We start from the raw sequence: 24,106 nt of genomic DNA on the forward strand, positions 1-24,106 counted from the left end.
AAGATCAAGATGGTACTTCCTTCCATTTCACAAGGTGTTAAGATAGTCTAGCACAACCCCTGGACTCCACCTCTGCCCCCCTCACAAAAGCAAATTAAATGTCCCACCAGGAGAGAGCGGTCAAGTATAATAATTGAAATACTTCTTATTTCTCGGAAAAGGGGGAGGTTTGTGAGACAAATTGCATCTCTGCCTGAAAACATTTGGAAAAAAAACATTTTCAAATCAGTGACAGCTCAATTCTTTCCACAGCTGTTTAGTGTCAGTGGATCTTCACCACAGATACTCTAATATTCTCATCACAAATGTCACATGGGGCATAGCCACGCATACAAAAATGCTGACCATATGACCTAGTAGCTCCAGACCAGCAACCACGCAATCATGAGTCATCAAGAGCCAATTATGCCCTGCTGGGGTGCCAAGGTGGAGGAAATCCTACTGCCGCAGGAGCGTGGGGCTGGTGGAGGTGCGGCTGACCAAGACCAATTTGTGTTCTCTAGAATTTAGTTAGTAGCAGCTGTTCAGCTGATTTCATGATTTATTGGTTGGCAGTGAGCCACATGTGATGGGCCTCAGCTGTAGTCCGTCCCATAGTGGTGATGCCGTAGTCTGATCTGCGACCCTGTGATGTAAGTCGGTGAGCCCCCTTGACTGAAGGAGAGGGCAAAGCGAGAACCTGCGTTTTTATTACACAGAACCATGACAAAAGAAAAAAATTGTAGCCACTTCCCGACTATTTATTGACTTTGCCATCAGCCCCTCAGACAATGAGAAAGAATGTGGGGGCAGTGATGGGCATGCACTGAAAACCTGATGGGGCTATTTGTCAAAAGTTGCCTTGAAGTGTTATTAGCCAGCTCAGCCTCACCTGTCAGTGCTTGGAGTGCACACTGGATGACTCGCTGCGAGGTTAGGGGCTCTCTAGCATGCTTAACCTGCACAGTCGTCTTGACACGTTTCTACTGTAACAGGGTAGAACTTCAAATGGCAAGAAAAAAGGCGTGTCCTCCCCTCTTCCCCTCCCCCTGCATTTACATGGATGACCATGAGACGTCAACCTGCACCCCGCTTCTTGCCGAGATGGCTCCGTCACATGTTAAAGTTTAGACACATACAAAGACAGAACGCCCCTCTGTCCGTCCTGTGAGTTCTGCTCCATATTATGAATATGAGTAACCGGGATCTCTCCTCTAGGGGTCGTCATGGGGGAGAGAGGGAATATTACTAGCAAGAACTGCAGGAAAAGTGCCTTTTTGTCTTGCCCATAAGTTATAAAAAGGTGTCACAAAGAGCCACACTTAACCTTTATCAGTATAGATCCAGAGGGCCCCCAACATAAAAGATGTCAATCATTGAGCAATCAGAAAGAATGAGAAGGGAGACCTGGAAAAGAACAGCAGTGGTGATGCCCCTAATCAACAAAAAGAGTTAACCTAAGAAAAATGAAAGGATATTACAAAGTGTTTTTATTGCAAGCTTTCTAAGAAGTGAAAGATGATTTTTAAGCAGTCAAAGTGGAGGTGTGACATGACTTGAAGGAGATCCTAAGGGATGTCTCAGACCTGTGGAACAGAGAGAGCACGCCGGAAGAATATATATACGTCTAGGTTGATCATTGTAAATGCCTCCAGACATACAACCTACAAATAAAGCAACAACACATAATCCTACAAGGAAAATATTAGGAAATGAGGTCTGTTCTAGACTGAACTATATTTTCACGTCATTCAGAGTAAATTTGGATGTCATTGGACAATCCATGTTGGTTCCATCCTGGGAAGTCGGTAAAGTCCCTGTCACAATAGAGCGCAGAGAGCGGTTTGTCCCTAGATGGAAACGTACGTCTTGGTGAGAATCCAGTTCTTCTCTGACAATGATCTGATCATGGCCAAAGCATGCCAAAGTAGGACCGTTCTCTCATATATTGTTGAATGCAGCTCTGCCAAGGACTTCAAACCATCTTCAGATCACCCAAAGTGTCAAATCCCAGTGGAGTCATTCTTTAAGACTGCTTTTCCACTGGGAAGAACAGCAGCACATTTTCTCCTCACTAAAAGAAGCCCAAGCTTTGCTAGAAATAAAACCTGCAGAAGGCATGGTCTTCTCCTGCCCCTTGAAGGAGCGGTCCCTGACGACCCCCAGAGAGAGGTGACAGAGTCTCCTGTCAAAGCTGTGGGAGCTGCCTGGACACAGCTGAGATTATATCAAGCAAAGTTAGAGTAATCCAACATGTACGTAGGGCTAGTGGGGACTGCGACACCAGTGAACAGGACACTTGAGAATAGTAGCGGGGGGTATTGCTGTGGAACATCACGACAATTGATATGCCCATCATTGGGGAGAAGGGAGAACAACAGTTTAGAGAGTTTTAGGAAACCTACATGGAACAATAGTGTTGACAGCTACTACTTGCAATTTGAGGGGGCATCAACCCAGACAAATTGCTGAGCGCTTGACAAGAGGTGTTTCCCCTCAAAGCATGCATCTGCTTTCCCCAGATGATGCATCTTTGCCGAATGCTGCAGTGCTTATTCCCAAAGCAGTATATGACTTGACTCCTAGGAACACAGCAGTATTGGGGATTCTGAGAAATCCACGCCACTCATTTGTCGAGCTGATGACGCGAAAGAGTAAAGCGTGTTGGTGATTGGCAGTTAATGGGACATTAAATCGCCACCCAATTTTGTTGACTTCATTTGTGCCCCAGCCAGGGACAAGAATCATTCCTAATGTAGGCCAATTAGGGGATTTCTCCTTGGGCCCCATGCTTATAGAGGGAACCTTAAACCTATTCATGTGCTTGCCCCCTCTCCCCTGCTTTTTATACTCACCCTTCAGCCTTTCCAACTGAAAATCCAGGTCAGCCTCTTAATTATTGGACTCAGTCTGAAACTCTGTAAGTGTGTAAACTCATGACGTTGCGGATTGAATTCCAGTAACCATAGGGAACCCATGTCAGTCGCATTAAAGAGCTAATAATCCGTATCAGGTTTTTGAATTCATCCTATAACTTTCCAAGGGACTGATGCAGGCAGGAGGTGCAAAGCTTCTGAGACATTTACTGATAAAATGCCCCTTTCAATGGTCGTCAAGAGGAATTCAGTGTCTAGTTTTATATAGTCTCCTAATTTGCTCTTATTTGCACTGGAAAATTCTACCGACCTACTTTAGTTAGAACAGTCAAACCATGGATTATGTCCTGGAGAAATTTCATATTTACCTGGGTGTGACGAATGACGAACCTGAAAATGATGAATTTACCTAAGATTCTATATTTTTAAGGTCTATCCCTTAGCCATTGCAAGATTGGTCACCTGCAAGAGGTCTGTATCCCCTTAATGTGGTCAAAGAAAAGACCTAGATTAAGCTGGCAGAAGTGTACTAAACACTCTGATCAAGGGGGATTTGAGGTCCCTTGCCCCTCTCTACTCTGTTAAATACGGAGTGGCTAAAAAGGGATACAGAGAAGCTGCTAGGATAGAGGGGTATCACTGGAAGTACCAGGATGTGTAACTACTAGTGGGCTTGCCATGGACGTTGCTTGTAGTGAATGGGGAATCACCACCATCGCTAGGAGTGAGAAGGGAGTGGCAGCTGGGGACCATCTAAAGAAACACTAGGGCCCTGACTTCAAGGGAACTGTGTAGTCATTTCTGAATGTGGTATTTTTCCTTTGTTTTGCTAGCGGTAGAAATCAAATATTTCTCTTTTTTTCTTAAAAGTGGGTATTTGGCTGGACAAAGATTTATTGCTATTGCAGTGTGCATTTTGAGTTGTGAACATGTGTTCATTCCGCTGTATCCAATAGTGACAATGTCTTGGACCTGTTTACACTGTTTGAATGGAACAACAGATTTAGAGCAGTACAGTTCATTTGTACAGTATCTCACATCGGTGTGTGTATCTAGGTCTGGCCTTTGAAACAGCTTTAGTGTGTCACCAGACTATTATTTTTCCCCAACAAATCATTCAGAATATACACACCTTGAACAGCTTTTTGTCAACGGGCTGCATCCATTGGTCTTTTGAATTGTCATTCGCCTTTTGCGTTGCCCCCCGCTGCATACCTCATGGGGCAGTGTGTCAGCTCTATTTACCCATCAAGTCGGCTTGTATACTTATTACCCATCCCTTCATTTTGAGTAACTACAATAAAGCCTTTGCACAGTATTGGCAGCCACCTAACAATAGTTCCTTAATCTTCAATGATTAACCTGGTTCCAAGTATGCTTTTTCAATTTAGATTTTTTTTCTTTGAGTTCCTCCTTGCTCAAATAGGTATAATTCTGATATTTATATGTTTCCCTCGTTTTCATTGCTTGATTTTGCTCGCAAGAAAGTGTCACTCATATTCGTTGAAATGTCACTCATAATTACACTGAAATTATGAAAATGTCACACATAGCAAACTGAAACCTTTGCAGCCATGCCGGTGCTGGTCCAATAAATTATTTTCAGCATGGCGTCAGGTAAGCCAGTCTGGTGGTGTTATCTGGTGCCGTGTTGCAAGCTGAAGGGGCTGAGCAGGTAGCAGCGTGCCGACTGTGGCCGACGCTGTTCAGCTGCTCTTTAATCATTTTTATTAGGGTTGAATATTACTACTAATGGTCGACGTGAGGAGAGAGGTGAGGGGGTGCAGGTTCAGACTCCTCTGTGCTGCCCGCGGAAGAGAGCAGGGCGGAAATCGGCAGTTTTGTTGTGGGCTGAGTAGGGTGACCAGCTGGCATGGGTGCAAATTCAGGACAGTGAGTGCAAAAATTCAGGACAGAAGGTCATAATTCCGGACGAAAATTCAGGACAAAAGGTAAATTTTGCATACACATCAGAGGAAGTCGTGTAATAGTGCATAAGTAAATAGACAACCAACATAAGCACAAGTCGAAATACATTTATTTTAGGTTGAGAGAACCTTGCACTCACTGCATCTGTTGTGTATGCAAGTAAAACACACCTGTGTTTGCATATTAAAAAATAAAAGTGAAGAAAAAGATCAAAGCTGAAGGCTTCTCAGATCTTACATGCCCCCTCTCCCCCACTGAAAAACAAGCATTTGCATTGCACTAGGTCTCGCATTTGTGAGAGTTTGAGCTATTGGCATTGTAAATGACATTGTGTTTTATCTATGTGTTTTGAAAACCTGCAGCATTGAGTAAACACGCACTTTGTTCTTATCGTCCTTGCTTACGAGACACAAGGCTGGCAGTAAAAGAGGCGCATTTACTGCCAGCCTTGTGTCTCGTAAGCAAGGACTATAAGAACAAAGTGCATGTTTATGCACTACTTGCAGGTTTTCAAAGCATTTAAATAAAAGGCATTGTCATGTACAATGCAATAGCTCAAACTCTTGCAAATGTGAGACCTATTGCATTGCAACTACTTGTTTGAGGAGGTGCTTTGAAGAAAATGATATGGTCTTGTTATAAGCAGTCAAGTAGTTCTGGATATTGGTCTAGAGTAATAGTGCTGTGGAGCTCAATGCATCAAGATGAGTAGCCAGCACAGTTTGATATAGTTTAAGGTTAACAAAACAGAAGAACTATCATAAAAAATAATATATCTATATCTACTGGCAGGAATTCCTGCTGGTTCACCAGTGGACTCAGTAGAGATCTCTCGCCCTCTATAGGCTGTGGAATGGAAAGAAATATTTTGCTTGTGGTGCTGAGCTGTGCAAGTGAGAATGGCTAACAGAGTCATATCACCATTGTTTCGTTGCAAACATTGATGTGAGTTATAACATTTGGTGTAAAATATTTAGCTGATGAATTTATTTATTTTGCTACTTAGTTTTGTAGACCATTAAGGTTGTCCAGCTTTAAAATATAAAGTAAATAAATATTAAGAGACTTAACAAAAAACATGCAATGCAGATATGGGTAATTGCATGAATGTTCAAGGGCTCATTGGTTAGTCTTTTTCCTGAATCTGCTCAGAGAATTTAGAGGTCAAATTACGCCTGGATCCTCAAGACAAGATACATTTTCAGTAGCCGTCTGAGCTTAATGAGCCATGGGTTCCGTCGGTGTGGTGGAAAAGAGAGTTTGAGATATCGAGCTTGTGTTTGTACTGACCTCTCCTCCCGCATACCACTAAAATCTAGAGCTTTACAGAGGTACAGGGATACCAGTATTTGGTGTCTGGTCAGTTAGTAGGCTAGGAATGTCAAGGACAGTCCTGAACGTTAAGGCGATGGGAGCTTTGCATCAGGCTTCGACGTCTGCTTATATTTAGTTTGAGTGATTGTAAGAGTTTGGCTTCTACTATAATGTGTTGGGAGTGCTCCAAGTCCTAATAGATTAATTGCAGAGTGAAATGCAGGGCCCTATGGAGAGAATATTAAGATTTACTTAAAAAATATATATATATATATATATTTGAGAAACCCTCGTATGCACTCTAAGTGCTAATGATCCACCCACATTACTCCATATGAGCCAGATGTTGATTTGCATGACCCCGTTGACATGTCTGTGTAGGCATAGCAGTAATCTGTTGAAAGGTGGTGTAGGTAAGCATAAAGCCTACTTGAGACAAAACAGCTACTAAGTTTAATAGGATGATGTCATCACCATAAGGGGAACACGTTTTCCATTGGGCCATCAAGTGCACATCTAGTTTATGGAAAGCCCACCCAACCCTGTTACTCTTTTGAAGAGTCAAGGTGCTGAGCTGTGCAAAATTGCGGCTTGGTTTGATGGACCATGTATGTAGTTGAATATTTTAAAGTAATGTAGTGACTGCTGGTGTGCGTATAGAATAGTGACCATAATATTTGTAGCCATATAGATGTATATTTTTGATGAAATAACATGACCAAGAACACAGCGGAGCACTGACTTACCTTATAAATGATGGATCTGTTCCCAGGAGCATCACGTGGAGTGCACTAATAACAAGGTGCCAACTTTGATCTGCGGCTTAGTAAGTACCTTTTATCTAGTTCACCACGTGTGCATCTATTCCTACAGAAGCTTGGCTTTTACACGTACATAACGTATCCTATGTTGCTTTACTAGGAAGGTTGGGAGGTAGGTGGTGCGTGTGGGTACGTTTTCGTTGGCCAGTTTATTTTAGGGCACAGGTGCATTCTTCAGAGGCAACTCTTGCATAACTGAAGATTGCATGGAAGTGCTGAATCCTCCGAGCTGGAGAGAGGTCAACTGAATGCTGCTAAATAACCATGATCAGCTCTTCGAGCTGTCTTCAAACTTTCGAATTCACTGTGGGACATGTCTCAGAAGGGACGTTGCATAATTATTCAGATGTTAAATACAGACGCCGAGCGGGGCTCCTGGATGCAAGTCGCCATGTAAGCTGATCTCTGGCTGCTGGTCTCCTAATATATTGTGGGGTGGCCTGCTTCTTTTGTAAATCAAATGTCGAACCAATCGTTTATGAGTGAAATCGCTTGATTCATTTGGTGCGTGTACTTTGTAGTGTCCCATTAATGTCTTTACGGGAGAGGTGTGGCGCCACAGCCAGGGCGACTGACGCTGGAATCTAGGGATCACGGTTCGATCGCCGGCGGCAGATTAGCCTAGCACCATGTGACTCTGGGCAATAGCTTGCCTAATCTTCCCGATGGCCCTCTACGCCTGGAGACCCTCACGGGTGATTGTTTGCGCTTTACAAATGTGGATTATTATTTACCCATGTTTCAGTGGGACAGTGGAGAGCGGTGGCTCCTGCCTCCAGGCAGTCCCTACTTTGTTAGTTGCTTAAGGAGGACTGGGCTTCAAACGGTGTCTAAAGTCCTTTGCTCTGTCCGTGTTTGTTTTCGCTTTGTATAGTTGTGTAGCCCTGAACTTTTTTCTTGTGTGATGGCGATCCACGTCGACACGGTGATAAGTGCTTTTATTTTGGCATCCGTGTGATTTTCAATTCCGATATAATTTGTGTTAATTGATGGGCAGTATGGAAGACAGACCTTGGTTCTGGCAGTTAGAGGGGGCCAGCAGCACAACTGTTACTTGGCTGCCCTGGCCAAGCACATGACGTCATTTCCATTGCCTCTCGGCGACCCGACGTGTGATCCGCACACTGGCGCTAGTACTGAGGCGGGTTCGCAGTGCAGAGGGGTTCAGGTTTCCCCGAGGATCCCATCCGAGTTTGGCCAAGCCCGCTGGATACCTGGCCCACCATCAGCTGGCCCCACGAACCACAGCAGAGGTGCACAAGCAGTTGGACGAGGGATGAATTTTCGCGCTATTCTTGAGGACTACAAAAGCAAAGAGAACACTTCATTACATGACATAATGTACATTGTCAGAGCACAAGATTACAACAACTTATTACTAGCACAGTTGTGTAAAAGAATAGAATAGTAGGCACTTCTGAATCAGTTAATAGTACATGTTGCTGCGCTTTCATGAGTTTTGGAATTACTTCCTGTAATCAGGGGTGACCGGAATCTTCAATTCGCCTCGCCAGGTGCAGGCGGGACCCCTCTCATTGGCTCGGTTTACTGTATCCCTCTTCGGATGATTAAGCAGCCTTACCAGTTAATCAACCTTAGGAACGGAAGAACCAGACTCCCACAGGCCCTGCGAACACCCCACATGGAGGCAAACAGCTAAGATTCTATAGCACAAGACTGAAACTAACTAGAAGGATGGGGAGGGAGGGATAGTGAAAGCATGCAATGCGCGCGCAGTGTTCCAACGCCAGCCCTACGCTGGGACAGATGTGCATGCGTGCGGAGTGTACATCTCCTGTCCGTACGCGTGCACCTCTCCTGTCCCCCTTCGGCAGAGAAACCGACGACAATAGGTCTCGCCAAGGCGAGCTGGGCGAGACCTAAAAACACACCAGATCCTAAATGCTGTCACTGGGCAGAGAGGCCCATTATCATTCTGTACATGATAATTAGGCCAACATACAGAATGATAATGGGTCTGATAACAGCCTGTGCCTAGTCGAGGAGGGGCTACTGCCGGCCACAGATCACAGCAGGAGCGTGAGCTGGCTACTGCAGTGAGAGTTAGAGGCTGCTTGCAGGGGGCAGCTCACGCCAATGTCTGAAATTACGGAGAAAAGGCGCCCATTGAAAAAACCCTTACGGACAAGAGGCCCAAATTACGGGCAGTCTGTGAAATTTACGGACGATTGGTCACCCTAGGGCAGAGTGGTGTCTATTCTTTGTTCGGTGCTTGGTTTAGGCTTCTTTAGTGTTTTTGTAAAAAGTTCACATAATGGCAGTGGTTTGCCGAGGCAGCAAGTGCTGCTATGGTGTACTATTTGGGGCTGTTTACGTGGCACCACCAGATTACAGTTCTGGATCATCTGCTGTGACATGAGCTGGTTATCTCTTCTAGTGCGCATTAATTGAAAAATACACGCACCACTATTTACACCATATTGCTGGTAATTACAATGTTCATCATGTTAAACGTTTCATTGCAGGAGTTTTGTTGGCCCATACACAAAGCTGCACTGCACAGCCACGTATGCCCAGATACTTTGAGCTACCCCATGTCAAGACTTTTTAGTAGCTGTTCTCAGTATAACCGCATTCCATTGGATCCTAGAGACCTTTCAGGGGTCTCATGTGGCGTGTATTTAGTGGCACAAAATCAGTGGCAGCAATTAAGCTTTCTCACACCAGGCCCATATGTGCAGCCTTCTCACAAGCCCTGCTTCTCTAACGAACCCTGAATCTGGGGCCTGGTTACAGTGACACACAGCCTCCATGCAGCCCCACTATATAAGGGCACTAGCTTTGTACCCTTCCATTTCTGGTGCTCTCTCGTCACTCAAATGGTTATTTCTGATATTTATATGTGTCCTTCGTCTTCATTGCTTTATTTTACTTGTGGGCAAGTGTCACTTGTAGTCGTTGAATGTCCATCATAATTACTTTGAAATTATAAAACACTCGCACTTAAGCAATCTTAAACCCTGGCAGCTATGAAACTATGTGTAGGGTGGCCCATTTTCCTTGTTTCCATTTGTGCCTGTTGCAGCCTCGCGGCCTCAGAGTCTTCAGACTGCGGAAAGCACCCGCAGAACCGATCTGGATCTAGGAAAGTGTCTGCTGGGTGCCATAACCTGACATTATGATAACAAGCCAGTCATTCACTCCGGAGGTTCCTATTTAATAATGTGCTTAGTCAGAAACCCTCAAGTGCTGAGCTTTTTGTTAATGTGCAAACTTTGCTGCCCGGTTACATGAGTGGTTACTAATTTGTACTAAGTTATTTTATCTGTGTCAGTAGAACTACACGCTGTATTAGATTTACTGGTGTGCTGTGAACATGTCAAAGCTATCCATAGTTCTGCGGCCACTGTACCTTTTGAATTCATTATACAGTATTATCTGCAAGTAAAGAAAATCAGTCTGTGAAACCTAGAAACTGCCTAAAGTGTGCTGTGCTGCTTATGTTTAATGTCATTTATGAATGTTATTGTGGTCTAGTATGGCAAAGATTCCCGAAGATGATTAGTGGAAACAAATCAAGGCAGCGCTTTGGTGTGTACAAGTCTCCCGTCCTCCTGTGTGAGGCACAGCGAGCTCATCTTCAGCTGTCAGATGTGAGGGGTAGTTGGATTATCCCTGCCTGTCGGGCATGGCTAGCTCATCTCGTGCCGCGCGACGTCAGGCATGGGTGGCTACTTGCTCTGCTGTGCAATGTTGGCATGGTGTTGGCTCATCTGCTGCTGTCCAGTGTAAGGCATGGCTAGCTCATCCCCAAAATTATTGAACCCCCAAGCCTGGGGTCTGAGAGACCGAGAGGAAAACTTGAGCTGTTGTTGTTTGCATCCTCCAAGACCACAATCTACAGTACCAAAAGGCACATGAGACAATTCTATCAAGAATGGACTGGCCAGTGCTTCCCTAACTTTTTGGAACCACAACCCAATTTTTAGAACAACCAAGTCTTGTTACCCACCTACCTTTAATGCGCATGAGGCGGGGTGATTTTCGAGGTTACTAAAGCATTGTGTGGTATCCCGTTGTCCTTTACATACAGAACATTTCCATTGAAATGGCCCCTAAATTTGAACAGACAATGAGTTTAATTGATTAAACTATACAGTACACAAGATAATGTGTGGAAATTGGGTTTATCTGAATATTTATCATTAGTCTATTAATGAGTAAAGTGTGTTGATTTGGTTTGATACTTTTAAAAACTCTATTTCCAGCACACTTCAGAATGACAAAGAAATGTGCTTCATTTCTGATTTCTTAACTGCTGAATGCATACCGTTAATTTACAGGTATTTACATTTTGTTGTGTGATGCTAAAAAAACCTGACATTCTACAGCCCTTCCTTTCACACTTCCTGTACTCTTGCAAGATTGTCACATAATTTACTTTAAAACGTCTTCACACTTTGCAGTCAGAGAAAGAAAAGTAAACACTGATGCCCATCTTAAAAGACTAAGCAGCAATTTGTCAGAGGACTTTCCCGACTGACTAAAATCCGTTTGCGACTCACCGTTAGGAAGTACGTGTCTAGGGTACTCACCAAGGAAGTAATCCAAAATTGGGGAGAGCGATGTCCTATATGTCTCACTACGGAACATGACTTTGATATATCACTACATTGTAAGGCAAGGTGTCACGCACCACCCTGGGTGTCATGCTTCATCATCAGTCTGTTGATCTCTTGTTGTCCACTGTCGGCCATGGCAAGATCATCTCCAGCTCGCCAGTGTCGGGCATGGCTGGCTCATCGGTTGCTGTTTGATATCAGGAATGGCAAGCTCATTCATTCCTTGTTTAGCTTTCTGTTCAAATAGTTGTAGTCTTGTTTTTATCTTGTGGTAAACAAATTACAACGTATGCAATGGTAAGAAACACACATGACTGGACCAGCTATTCATGCCTTAAATGGGAAAACGTGATGAGAACTGTTGAATGCTCTCCCACACTATTCAAAGTAAATGTACTTAATGGTATACACATTTGCGTTCTGTCATTTCTGTTCCTGTGGAGTTAAGTGCAAGTGGATTAAACGTCATAGGCTGCTGGTATGACCCTTTTTAAAGTATAATACAAATGCATTAAAACATGTGACTAAAATGTGATTATTGCATGCAACTAATAATGAGTCTGAATGCTCCTTTTTACATTTCCTTTGAAGTCGCAAACCTACTGACTTTGGTATGTCACGCACTGTGATGGCTTGCATAGTGAGTTGTTGCATTCCTTCGACACATCCAGCCTTGGCTGCAAGTGCACAGAGACCCTCTATTGCCGCACACAGAAGAAAAAACTTAGAGAGAACATTGATCATAACAGCTTGCCATGGCTAAGCCTATTGGCTTTGAAAATGCTTGTTCTAGTGTTGCCAAGTAGATTAAGCACTTAGTGGAATCAGTTTTGTGGCGTTCTATCAAATCTTTCAAGGGACAGCGGTTACAAGGTCAGCGCATTATAAATGCAGAGATGGTGGTGTATCTTCTTGCAGGCTTTGGTCTCTTCATTTCAAGCCATTGGTAAGAATCTGCAGAATGGATCCTGCCTAAGGAATAGCAGGGCTTCTGCAGATCTCCATGATCAGAGACGACGACTTCCGTCTTCTGTTTTATATAGCCAGTACATGCTAAGTTTTAAAAAAAAATTTAGGTGATATGTAACCGTCGTCGCAGTGCAATCCCGCCAGCACAGGCAGCTAAGCATTTAAATGTCCCAATTCTGGTCAGCCGAGACTAGCTTTAAGGGGCAGTATGGAAGTTTGTTAAAGTGTAGTGCAGTCGGATGTAGTTGTATGCGAATGTGTTTGGGTTTGGGAACAATTCCCTCTATTATTATGTCGGGCAGCGTTAAAATAAAAATTGTTTCTTTTAGTAGCATTTATTTCGAGTTTTGAGGGGGATTAATGAGTTAATTAGTGACATGTTGTTACTAGTTACGAAATTTGTCTCCAAGTATTCAATTTTATTAAATCATACCATTCAAGTTATTGGATTTTTCAAACAGCACCCTTATTTTAGTTTATCAAAACACATAGGTTTTGTGTCTGTGGGAATTATCAATTTCACAGTTAGAGTCTGCCCACAGTTCACACTTCAGACAACTCTACAGCTTTCTTGCCTCGCTGATTAATAATACATTTACTGCATTTGTATGTATCTTCTGTAATAAGTATTAATAGAATGGTGCACAAGTCTGGTGTATTTAAATAGAGGCAAATTATGCTGTAACTTTAAATCTGTTTATTTTTATACCCTCACCACATTAATCTAAATCGACTTTTTATTTTGTTAATCACACAAGGACCTCCTTATGGAAATATACAGAAGTATAGGGGAACCTGATAGCCTGTATGGCTGCGGTGGTGGAAAAATGTTGCACCCACTTGCAAGGTCAGTATTATGCATTATTATCCTGTTACATTTGGGGAATGTGACATTATGAAATATAATTGTCAATGATTTTCACGTTGCAGGATTCGTACATATGAGCATGAGGCCATGTGGGGAAAGGCTCTTGTCACCTATGACCTGGAAATGAATCTTCCTCCTTCCACTCGTCAGGCAGGACTAATTCAGGTGATTTGATTATCTTTGTCAACATCATCTAATCGTAAATAGCAGCATGTTCCCTGATACCCTCTGCTTTCAGCTATCTCTCAGTTATGCTTGGTTATTCTAATGTCCGGTATATTGAACCTTTGTTGCTTGTTAAAGTGTTTTGGTAAGACATGCTTCTTCATAGATGTACTATGTCTGTCCAGCGTACCTTTTTTTTTTCTACACACAACTATTAACTGCCAGCATTGGATTGCAAGTGTGTCATGTTTGTATAGCACTGTGCATGTAATTGAGTTAGAAAGGAGATCTTTTTAGGGCCTGTATCACGGAAGCGAAATGTCAGTCAGCAAAAAAGTACATGTTAAAAGCTGCTGTCAGGGGGCAAGTTCTTTGCAAGGAGTTCACAAGTCTAACAGTTAAAGAAGGTTAGAGTGTGAATCAGATCATACTAATGAGAACAAGTTTAGTGGTGACCCCTAGAAAGGTTTCAAGAAATGTGCTCTGAAGAAGAGAATAGATTCTAAATACTGATAATGAATAGGCTGAAATGATATGTGTAGGAGATATGTACTGCGATATGAAGAGAAACAAATATTGGCGTGGCTAAGCGCGAAATGCCGACGGACGTGCCTGGGTAGAGCTCCGACAGAGACTCCCCTGCCACAGGCCATTTCTCCGTAATTATTGCCCGTCACGCTTTGAAACTTCTGTCGAGTGCTTGTTAAGCACTACCCTGCTGCCTGCCGGAGTTTGAGACGGCTACCTCGTTCTGAGCCGCTCCGGTGACGAAGAGAACTCCCTGCCTGATCAGCCCTCACTGCGGAGCGGCGCGAAGAGCTAGGCGAGGCCGGGGATCCAGCCAGCCCCCTGGGCCCACCGGAGCGGGCCGCTGCTCTGAGCCCCCTGGCAGCGGCTGGGCACCATCGGAACTGCCCTCTGTTCTCCCTGGACAAGCCGCTTCTGAGATCGGGGCGGCGGAGTGGGACCGGCCCTGCTGGCTTGTGGGAGCCCCAACCCCCCCCCCGCTGAGACATCCTAGTGCTGCGGCCGGCGGCTGTACTGGGGACTCAATCGGAGTGCCTCCCTGACTGTCCGAGTGCTAGCCGCCCCGGGACACAAACGACGGACCCACAGACCAGTGGCCACTGGTACCGGCTCTGCCACTACCCGAGCCCGGGGATCCGGCCTATCACGCAGGCCCTGAACTGGGGGCAGCAGTTGCTTACCGGCGGCGCCCTGGGAGGCCATGTTGTGATGCGCCTAGTCGGCCCCCTGCCCCCACGGACCTACTAATACTGTGGTACAGGGCAGGATTCCTGGAACGTTCATCGCTGCGAGGAGAGGCTGCCCGGGCCTGGGGACGCGGCCTATGCGCTGGAGCTGGCGCTGGAGTGAGACACTGGAGGCAGGCGAGGCCAGCGCAGCACCGACCGGTAGCCCAGCGTGGCGACTGAGGCGGAGGTGGTGAGCAACAGATACTGGCGACTCGGAGGTGCTTAGGTATTGTGTGGGTCAGACTTGGGCGCGGTGAGAAGGCTGATGAGTAGCGGCACTTCCCCCCTCCACCCCCATTGACTTGCACGGTCTGAGATATACAGTCGGGCCCTTGGTGAGACCGGAACCGCGGGAGGGGCTGGAAGTTTGTGTTGCCCGGACGCCACTTGGCAGCTTGGCCTGCTGCGGAGATACCCCCTGACGACGTGCCTTTGGCCCTGCTTTGTCCTGGCAACTGGACCTTACCCCGTTGTGCTGTCGAGCGGGGTTAACAGCGGACCTTGTCCACATTTGGCACTGCCACTGACATTTGCCCATTCCTGCGGTGTCCCATCATAACTACGAACTGCTTGAGCGGGACAGAGATATCCATGTGTCACACGGGGGAACTGAGTAGTCGTGGGAGTGTACCGGACCTGACTGCTTGGGGCGGCTCTGCCCCTTCCCTTCCCTTCCTTCCTCCGAAACAATCCTCATTTGTGCCGCAGCGGGTCTCTTTGTGTGGCTCCACTGGCTGGTCGAGTCGCGACCGCTCATGTCGGGGGGACCTAAAACGAGAGCTGTGACGGGCAACACACAGGTGAAGGGTAAAATGGCGAAGCAGACAGAGATGGATCACACTGCTTCCAGGCTGGAGACAATGCTGGCGGCCATGGAAAGGCTCGAAGAATCAATGCAACTGACCCGCACTTCATTGGAGACTAAAATTGATAGTGTGGCTATCGACATGACGCACCTCCGAGCGGATCACAAAAAACTGTCTGAGAGGACGACGACGCTGGAAACCACGGTGACAGATCTGGCACCCAAAATCTCCCAGATGGATAAACATGTACAGAGTCTCCTTAACAGGGTGGACTTCCTGGAGGACCGAGCGGAAGATGCGGAAGGACGGGCAAGACGGAACAACATCCGCATTGTGGGTCTGCCGGAACGGTGGGAGCCCCGGGAGGCGCCGGAACACGTGGAGAGGTGGATTAGAGACATTCTCCCGGAAGGTACCCTCTCGCAGCACTTTGTGATAGAGCGCGCTCACCGCGTGCCCTCTAAACCTCCCCCTGAGGGCTCCAATCCTCGGCCCGTGCTCGTTCGAGTGCTGAACTATCGAGATCGGGACACTATCCTGCGAGAGGTTAGGAAGTTAGGAGAGGTCAGAGTGGACAACGCATTGATTATGTTCTTCCCGGACTACACAATCCAGGTACAGCGGCAGCGGCACTCCTTTCTAGACGTCAAGCAGCGACTCCGCCGCATGGCACTTAAATACTCCCTATTATTCCCTGCCCGCCTACGAGTTGTAGCACAGGACAAAACGCATTTTTTCAACACCCCGGAAGCTGCTGAGACCTGGCTGGACTCGGGAGTTGTCCCGGACCCGGGTGGTCCACCCATGAGATCCTGACGTGGAGGTGGTGCCCGACGCCGTCGGCGTAGAAGACACTCGACGACAAGCTTGGCGCATCCTGAGGCGAACATTGGCCCTACTCCTGAACACCGCAACGAGGAACAGCAGGAAGCTATCCGCAGGGTGGCGGAAATTAGCGGTTCACAACCGGACGCCCCGGCTGCGGATGCCAGTCCTAGCGCTGTGGGGAGTGACGATGAATATATATATGGCCTGCCGGACTCTCAGGTGTCTGTTGAACTCCCGGATGTCACACCACAGACAGCTGATCTGCTAAACTAATCCTGATATAGACTCCCTGGCAACTACAGCAAGGAGAACGATGCTTTCATGCAACTTCAGTGCCCCTGCATTTCATGCCGGCTGGGAAGACCCTGATGTTGCCTTGGTGGGCTCTGGTGGAGAGACCTGGCTTCGGACACGCTGGCCCTGAATGCAAGGCGGGTTACTGGCCCATGCCTCCTGAGGGCCCTGTCTCTGGTGGGTCTCAGTGGGGGATGTAGGTATGCTGCCTTACGGTGGTAAGTCTTTGTATGTGACCTGTATGCAGTGACTGGGGGATCATTGCGACCTTATTGACGCTTGGAACGGTGCGCCTCTGCTGACATTGGGCTGTGCGATATTGGACGCCTGTGGAATGGGAGGAGCGCCCATGACATTGCTACATGTATCATCTGTGCATCTAAAATACGTGCTTAGTGAACCCCCCCTTCTTTCTTATTGAACTCATGAACAGTTAGTGCTCACTAGAGCGTTTGGACGACGGCATGGTTTGCAGTCGACCTTTTGGCATTGTCATTATGTTTTTTGTAGTTACAAGTTTGGTGCAACGTTCCCCTCCCCCTACTGTGTGTAAGAGAGCTGGTGCGAATTACTGGTCAAAGTGTGAGACATTCCGTGAAGTGCTGAGCTGGTGGGTCATAACTTGTGATGCGGCGGGTGGGTGGGGGATCTGGGTGGGGGAGACGAACTGTTGTAATGGCTGTGATAAAATTTTGCACTTGGAATGTACGTGGTATGCACACCCCCTCACGCCGCTATCAGGTGTACTCGTACCTCAAGCGACACCGGGTCCAGATAGCGCTATTGCAGGAGACACACCTGACGGAACCGGAGACACACACACTGCGCCGCCGCTGGAGGGGGCAGATATATGCTACAGGCTACTCGGCCTTTGCGCGTGGGACTCTCATATGGATTCGCCCGGGGGTACCTTTTGCCATGACACATTGTAACATAGATAAAGAGGGCAGGTATGTGTTCCTTCAGGGTAACCTAGACGGCCAACACATTGCCCTGGCATCCATTTACGCTCCCAACGTCGAACATGGACGTTTCCTCACCCACTTATCAGCGGCGATTGCAGCATGGCCGGGGGTACCGCTTCTGTTAGGGGGCGTCTATAATTGTGTCCTAGATGTTGTGTTAGATAGATCCGCCCCTCCTTTGGCGCATGCGACAATTCACGGTACATCGCGCACATTTGCTGACTGGGCAACACAATGGGACCTCACTGACGCTTGGCGTAGCCGCAACCCTACCACGCGAACTTACTCGTACTATTCGGGCGCTCATGCGTTACACGTCAGGCTTGATAGGTTCATGTTGACCAGCGAACTCTTGCCCCTAGTCACTGACTCCCACTACCTGGGCCGCACTCATTCGGATCACAACCCGCACACACTTGACTTCGCCTGGGTGCGTCCGCATCCACCGGTGCCCACGTGGCGCCTCCAGCCGGATATCTTGCTGGATGCTCCTTTTCGGGATTTGCTCTCGAACCGTGTCTTACAGTACTTTGAAGACAATACTGATACCGCATCCTCCCCGCAGGTTGAATGGGATGCATTCAAGGTGGTAGTGAGGGGGCACTGCTTGGGAGCACAGGCTGGATTGCGCCGTCAGGTGGACAGGGAATTGACACAGTTGGAGACGACACTGTTGTCGGGCGAACGGGAGGCAGTGGAGGGGGACGACTCGAACTTACTAGACGCTCGCGGAAAACACACGCAGCTCCTTGAGAGACTGAAGAACTTGAATTATGCAGCACACTCTGCGCGCGTGCATCATGCTGGGGATAAAGCTGGCAAACTGTTGTCCTGGCTGGTCAGGAGAGACACCCAAACGTTGCCGGTGATGTCGATCCGCACTACTCAGGGCGATGTGGTCTACACCCAGAGGTCCATCCATGAGGTATTTTCGAGTCACTACAGATCTCTGTATTGTACTCGCCTAAGTGTCACTACAGAGGAAATCGCTGAGTATTTATCAGGCGCCCTATTGCCGACGGTCACCGACGCGCAGTGTGGGGAACTGGGTGCGCCATTCACTGCAGAGGAACTCCGAACTGTGATATACTCTCTTTCGAATGGCAAGTCCCCCGGGCCTGATGGTTTACCGGCGGAGTTTTATAAGGCGTATTCCACCATTCTCATTCCCGAGCTGTTACGAGTGTACGGGGCGGCGATACGGGATGCAGCACTTCCTTTGTCCCTCAATGAAGCCAACGTGATCTCGCTCTTGAAACCCGGCAAAGATGCATTGAATGTGGGGTCTTATAGGCCACTAGCTCTCCTTAACACGGACTACAAGATTCTGGCATCGGCGTTGGCCCAGAGGCTGGCGCCACTGGTCCCTACCCTAGTGCACGCGGACCAAAACGGATTTGTCCCTACCCGCAGCACGTCTTACAATATTAGACGGTTGTTCCGAGTGCAGGGTCTGGCGGTGACCCTGTGGCCCCGCTCGGGGTGCGTGCTCCTTGATCTTGAAAAGGCGTTCGATTCCGTGGAATGGCCCTACCTGGCGCTGGTGTTGGAGCAATTTGGGCTGGGTGCAGACTTCCTCCGCATGGTGGAGCTCCTTTACTCTGCTCCAGTGGTGCGGGTTCGAACGAACAAGCTTTTCTCAGATCGGATTTGTGTCCGCAGGGGCACGAGACAGGGATGTCCCCTCTCCCCCCTGCTCTTTGCGCTCATGATGGAACCACTGGCGGCACGATTGCGCACCTCTGGCGAGAATTGGGGGATCCCGTTGATGGATGGGATGCATTCGGTGTCGCTTTATGCCGATGACCTATTACTATATGTCAGGGACCTGACCTGCTTCCCCCAAACGCTCACGGACATTTTCAGTAGCTTTGGCGAAATGTCGGGGTTGCATGTCAACTGGGCGAAGTCGGGGGTGTACTCTTTTGCAGCAGATGTACCGGAGTGCGACGTAATGGTGATGGGCGAGCGGCTCCTCTGGTATCCCACAGTGTTCCGTTATTTGGGAGTCCATGTGTATCGCGACCCCGCAGACCTCCTGGACGGCAACCTCACGAGAGCGATCTCTTCGATTACAGCGCAGGTTTCCTTTTGGAATACCCTCCCATTGAATGTGCCCAGCCGTATCGCCCTGGCGAAAGCGGTTGTTTTGCCCCGGCTACTGTATTATTATGCGAACCTACCGGTATATGTGCCGGTTCGCACCTTTCGCGAGCTAGAGACTATACATAGGCGACTGATTTGGAACAAAGGTCGCCCCAGAGTGGCTTTAAAAACTCTCTATGCCGCGACCGATAGTGGTGGGCTGTCGGTCCCAAATCATGAGTTGTATTACCTGGCTGCACAGCTACAATGGGTAGCCTACTGGCTGAGTGGACGTAACTTGAGTGATACGGCCACGACAACGACTATGCTGACAGTCCCGCGGGTACATGCGTTGTTTCATCCTTTGGCTAAGCCGCCTGTTCAGAACCAACTACACCTTGAGGTGGCGAGAAGGTGCTTTTTGAGAAGCCTGAAACTCACTGCCGCGGTGAAACCGTACGCGCCTAACCTACCGCTGCTAGGCACGCCTTGGGGATCCGGGATGCTTGCGGCGCCGCTGCTGGACTGCTGGGGAGCTGCTGACTTGGAGAGCTTAGGCGACCTGTTTGAGGAGGGTGCATTGCTCCCTTTCGAGACACTGACAGTCAACACGGGGCTGCCGGCAGGACAGTTCCTGACATATGCGAAGCTGCTACATACACTGACGAAAGCTTGGGGCCCGCTAGCGGAGGAACCGCCAATACACCTGCTCATTCAATACTTACATGTGATGGGACAGGGCTCTCACCTTGTGCACTGGTTATCCCAAGCGTTACATTCACACACGCAATTCTCCCCTCAGCGCCTACGTGACAAATGGACGGCTGATAGAGGACGGGACTGGACAGACAAAGAGTGGGCGGGGGTGCTAGCAGGAGCTCTACATGTACCACGCAATGCACGCTTCAAGATCATACAATACTATGTGATCCATCGAGCGTATCTGTCCCCGGACAAAATTAATCGCTACTTTGGACTCACTACGACGGGATGCCCTAAATGCGGACTAGTGGATGCACAGTTCTTACATGTCCTCTGGTCCTGCAATCTGCTGCAGCCATATTGGACCGCAGTGTCGACTGTCTTGGCAGGGGCGACGGGGGGTACTTTACCACACACTTGGGAAGGATGTCTGTTGGGGTTATTTAAGAGGACGAAGCAGACAAGAGTCCAAGCGAGGTTCTGGGATCTGGGCCTAATAACGGCAAGGCGTCTCATTACCAGGCGTTGGAAACATAGTCTGCCCCCCCAAACGGTGCAGTGGCGCCGCTCGCTTGATGCTTGGGCGAGGGCTGAGAGTGTGGCACTGCACCGGGAGGAGACGGCAGGTCTCCGGATGTACCCTATTGCGCTGGAGTGGGATGGTGTCCTGGTGGCCTTCCACCAAGAGTGTCTCCGGAATGGTGTAGAGTGAGTGATTACCACATATTCGCCTATGACACGCCCAGCGTTCTTCTCGCTCCCAACCTTCCCCCCCTCCCTTTCTCTCTCCTCCCTGCCCCCCCCTCTCCGCGGCGCTTCCCTCACACCCTACTACACAGGTGAAGACTCCTACGAACATAGCATTACCGTTGCTATGTATCCTTTGGATCACACTCCTCTCCGCACTTCCAGCTCCATACACACACACACACATGACCGCTGACAAACACCACCTGGTTTATGGTTTCCTATATATCTGGAATTGTTTTGTATAGTTAGTAGTTTTCAAATGCAATTTTGAAATGTGTGATATGTTGCTAATATGAATGACTGCTCTGTTTCTCCGGTCATGGTATATTTTAAGCGCTATACGAGATGAGTCTCAGGTATGCAGTCGCGATGCAGAAGTTCTACTACGCCAACACTGGGCACTGCCATTACTGAGCGTAAATGTAGCACACAACAGCTACTGCACTACGAATGTGTTATGGGGTCTAACTGGGCACTGATATGGTTTGCTCTCCCCCGCCATGCCTCCGGGTGGGTGGGTTGGTCCATGTACTCTGGGACATCATGACCCACGTAACAGCGCCTTTTACTTGATATGCTTACATATGTGTACTGTTGTATAATGACAAAATGCAATAAACATATTCAAACAAAAAAAAAATGAAGAGAAACAAATATTGAGTCTGTTTTTAGAATTCAACAAATCGCTACATATAGACAGCGAGTAGATGCTGGCTTACACTAGATGCTGTAATGCTACAGTATACATGCACTTTACTTCAAACTTGTAAAATATCTGAACTGTGGTCTGATGTGCAAACACCCACCAACAAGCACAGACTAGAAATTTTGAGTGTTTGGTACAGATAAAAGAAGAAATCATAAAAGCCACCTCATTCAGATTTAACGATATGTCTGAATTGATAGGAAACTGACACAAAGGTAAGTATAGGTGTCTCAAGGACAAGGGGTGGTTCTAAAATGTGATATTAAAACTAATGGGCTAGTGGAATTGCCTTTACCCAGATGTTAACGTTCATTGACCTGACTTTGAGGTGTGGGTTTCCTTGATTTTACGTTGAACTAAAAGTTAATAATATAATGAGAAACAATATAAATTCACACTTTGGCAATTAGAAAAATGCTTTATTATTAAAATCATGTTCTCAACCCTTCTTATGTCACTGCTGCAGGCCTTACAGAATTTTGGAATGTGCCATATGTTGTCCACCTATTTAAAAGGACTTGAACATGAGACCGAGGAGTGGTGCGCTGAACTTCAGGAAATACGTTATCAGGCAGCATGGAGGAACATGCAGTGGGAACAAGGACCTGCCATCAAGTAAAATAATTTCATGTTTTCTTTTTCTTGGTTGCAATAGTTTTTTAATTTAAAGTTAAAACATATTTTAGTACACCCTCTTGTAATTATTGATAAATTAGGGTTATTCTTGCTCTACATAAGAAACCTTTCCTAAAATAAACGTTATATGTTATCAGACGGTCATTTTGTAAAATTAGGTAAACACCTTTAGTTGGATTGCCTTTGTTTCCTATTCATCAATATATCCAAAAGCCTCCTTCATTGTATTATCCAAATTATCATTTACATGGACAAAATAGAGTGAGTTCCAGCTTCCTACATACACAAATTTACCAGCATGACATGAAATAAAGGTTACACAGTTTTAATAAATAAAATCAAACGTTTTCTACCAAGCTCTGACTGCTGAAAATATGAAGAATGTAATAAAATGTAAGGTACTTACATTTTCTTACAGTTTTCAATTGATGCTAACTTTGAACAATATCTTGCCAATTTCCACTCTCTCACTCAAACGGCTCATGAACCCAGCGTATCTTCAAATTGAAAAAAGCTGTACATGAAACAAAATTCTCTAATCCTTACTATCAAGTTATGTTAGAAAAGGAAAATGCATTCAACTGTAACCTTACTTCTCCTTCGAGGAAGTCTTTATTGAAGTCATAAGCGCTGAAAAGTTGTGCTCATGCAGGAAATCCTGCAGCATTTTTAAAAAATGTATATGTAACTAAAATCATTTTCATGAAAAATTATTTTTGTGGTCCTTCTACAGGCTACATTGGTCAGATTTCATCAGTTTATCTTAGGAAAGCGAGTTAAAACAAAAAATGTCATTAGTGTTTAAACAAGTGGCTAGAACTATCTTGCACAAACCTTTTGAAAGGCCAAATGAAAGAAATCAAATGTGCCATAGTCACTCTGCTGAGTTCAGAGACTGTAAACTGTTTCTATTCCTTTAAGTGAGTGTTTACCGGCTGTAACCATCATGCTACCAAGGGTACCTCAGTTTTTATAACATCTCAGGGCCCTGCTTACTAGTTACAAGAGGCTGATATTGTACTAAATAGTTTTGCAAACCCATCTCATGTAAAACCTGTGGGAAAATATCAGGAAGATAAAGCACCAAAGAGGTTCCAAAAAAGACCTGTCTTATATGGGTGTCGGCTCTGAAGTCTAACAAAAATGTTTTTCTAATGTATGAATAGATTTCTAGGTGGCTACCATGGAGATTTCTCTGATTTGAATGTTCTGTAGTAGGGGATCTCTGTGTATAGTCATAATCTAGTGAATAGTCCCGCCCATGTGCGAGGACCCCGGCAATCAAAAATAATCTCTTAAATTGTCAGAAAAGTGCAGAACTGCAAAGACACTTAAGAGAAAATTTAAAGACAAATAATGCAGCCTATATTCACAGGCTACACTGTCCAGTACTTCAACTAGAAAATTCCACCAAAAATCCACAAACAGCAAAGCCTGTCCAGATTTCCCTTGCTTCAACAGCAAACACCCTCAGAAATGATAGAGAGGAAGGCATGGACAGACAAGCCCCATAGGCTGCCATTATGTGGCTTAAATAGGATACTGTGCCTTTAAGAGAACTTTCCAGAACTTCT

The 24,106-nt window shown here is 46.6% G+C and overlaps 1 protein-coding gene across 1 annotated transcript in view; it reads left to right on the top strand.

The window, feature by feature from the left end:
- ATM (ATM serine/threonine kinase) overlaps positions 1-24,106 on the top strand; it is a 1,424,234-nt gene that overhangs the window by 989,953 nt on the left and 410,175 nt on the right. Inside the window, exons 41-43 of the mRNA XM_078657051.1 lie at positions 13,230-13,318; positions 13,402-13,504; positions 22,363-22,511. Coding sequence (XP_078513177.1) covers positions 13,230-13,318; positions 13,402-13,504; positions 22,363-22,511 — 341 coding nt within the window. The remainder of the gene's footprint in view (positions 1-13,229; positions 13,319-13,401; positions 13,505-22,362; positions 22,512-24,106) is intronic.

The sequence above is a fragment of the Lissotriton helveticus genome, chromosome 8 (assembly GCF_964261635.1).
Source record: "Lissotriton helveticus chromosome 8, aLisHel1.1, whole genome shotgun sequence".
In the NCBI taxonomy this organism is placed as follows: domain Eukaryota; kingdom Metazoa; phylum Chordata; class Amphibia; order Caudata; family Salamandridae; genus Lissotriton; species Lissotriton helveticus.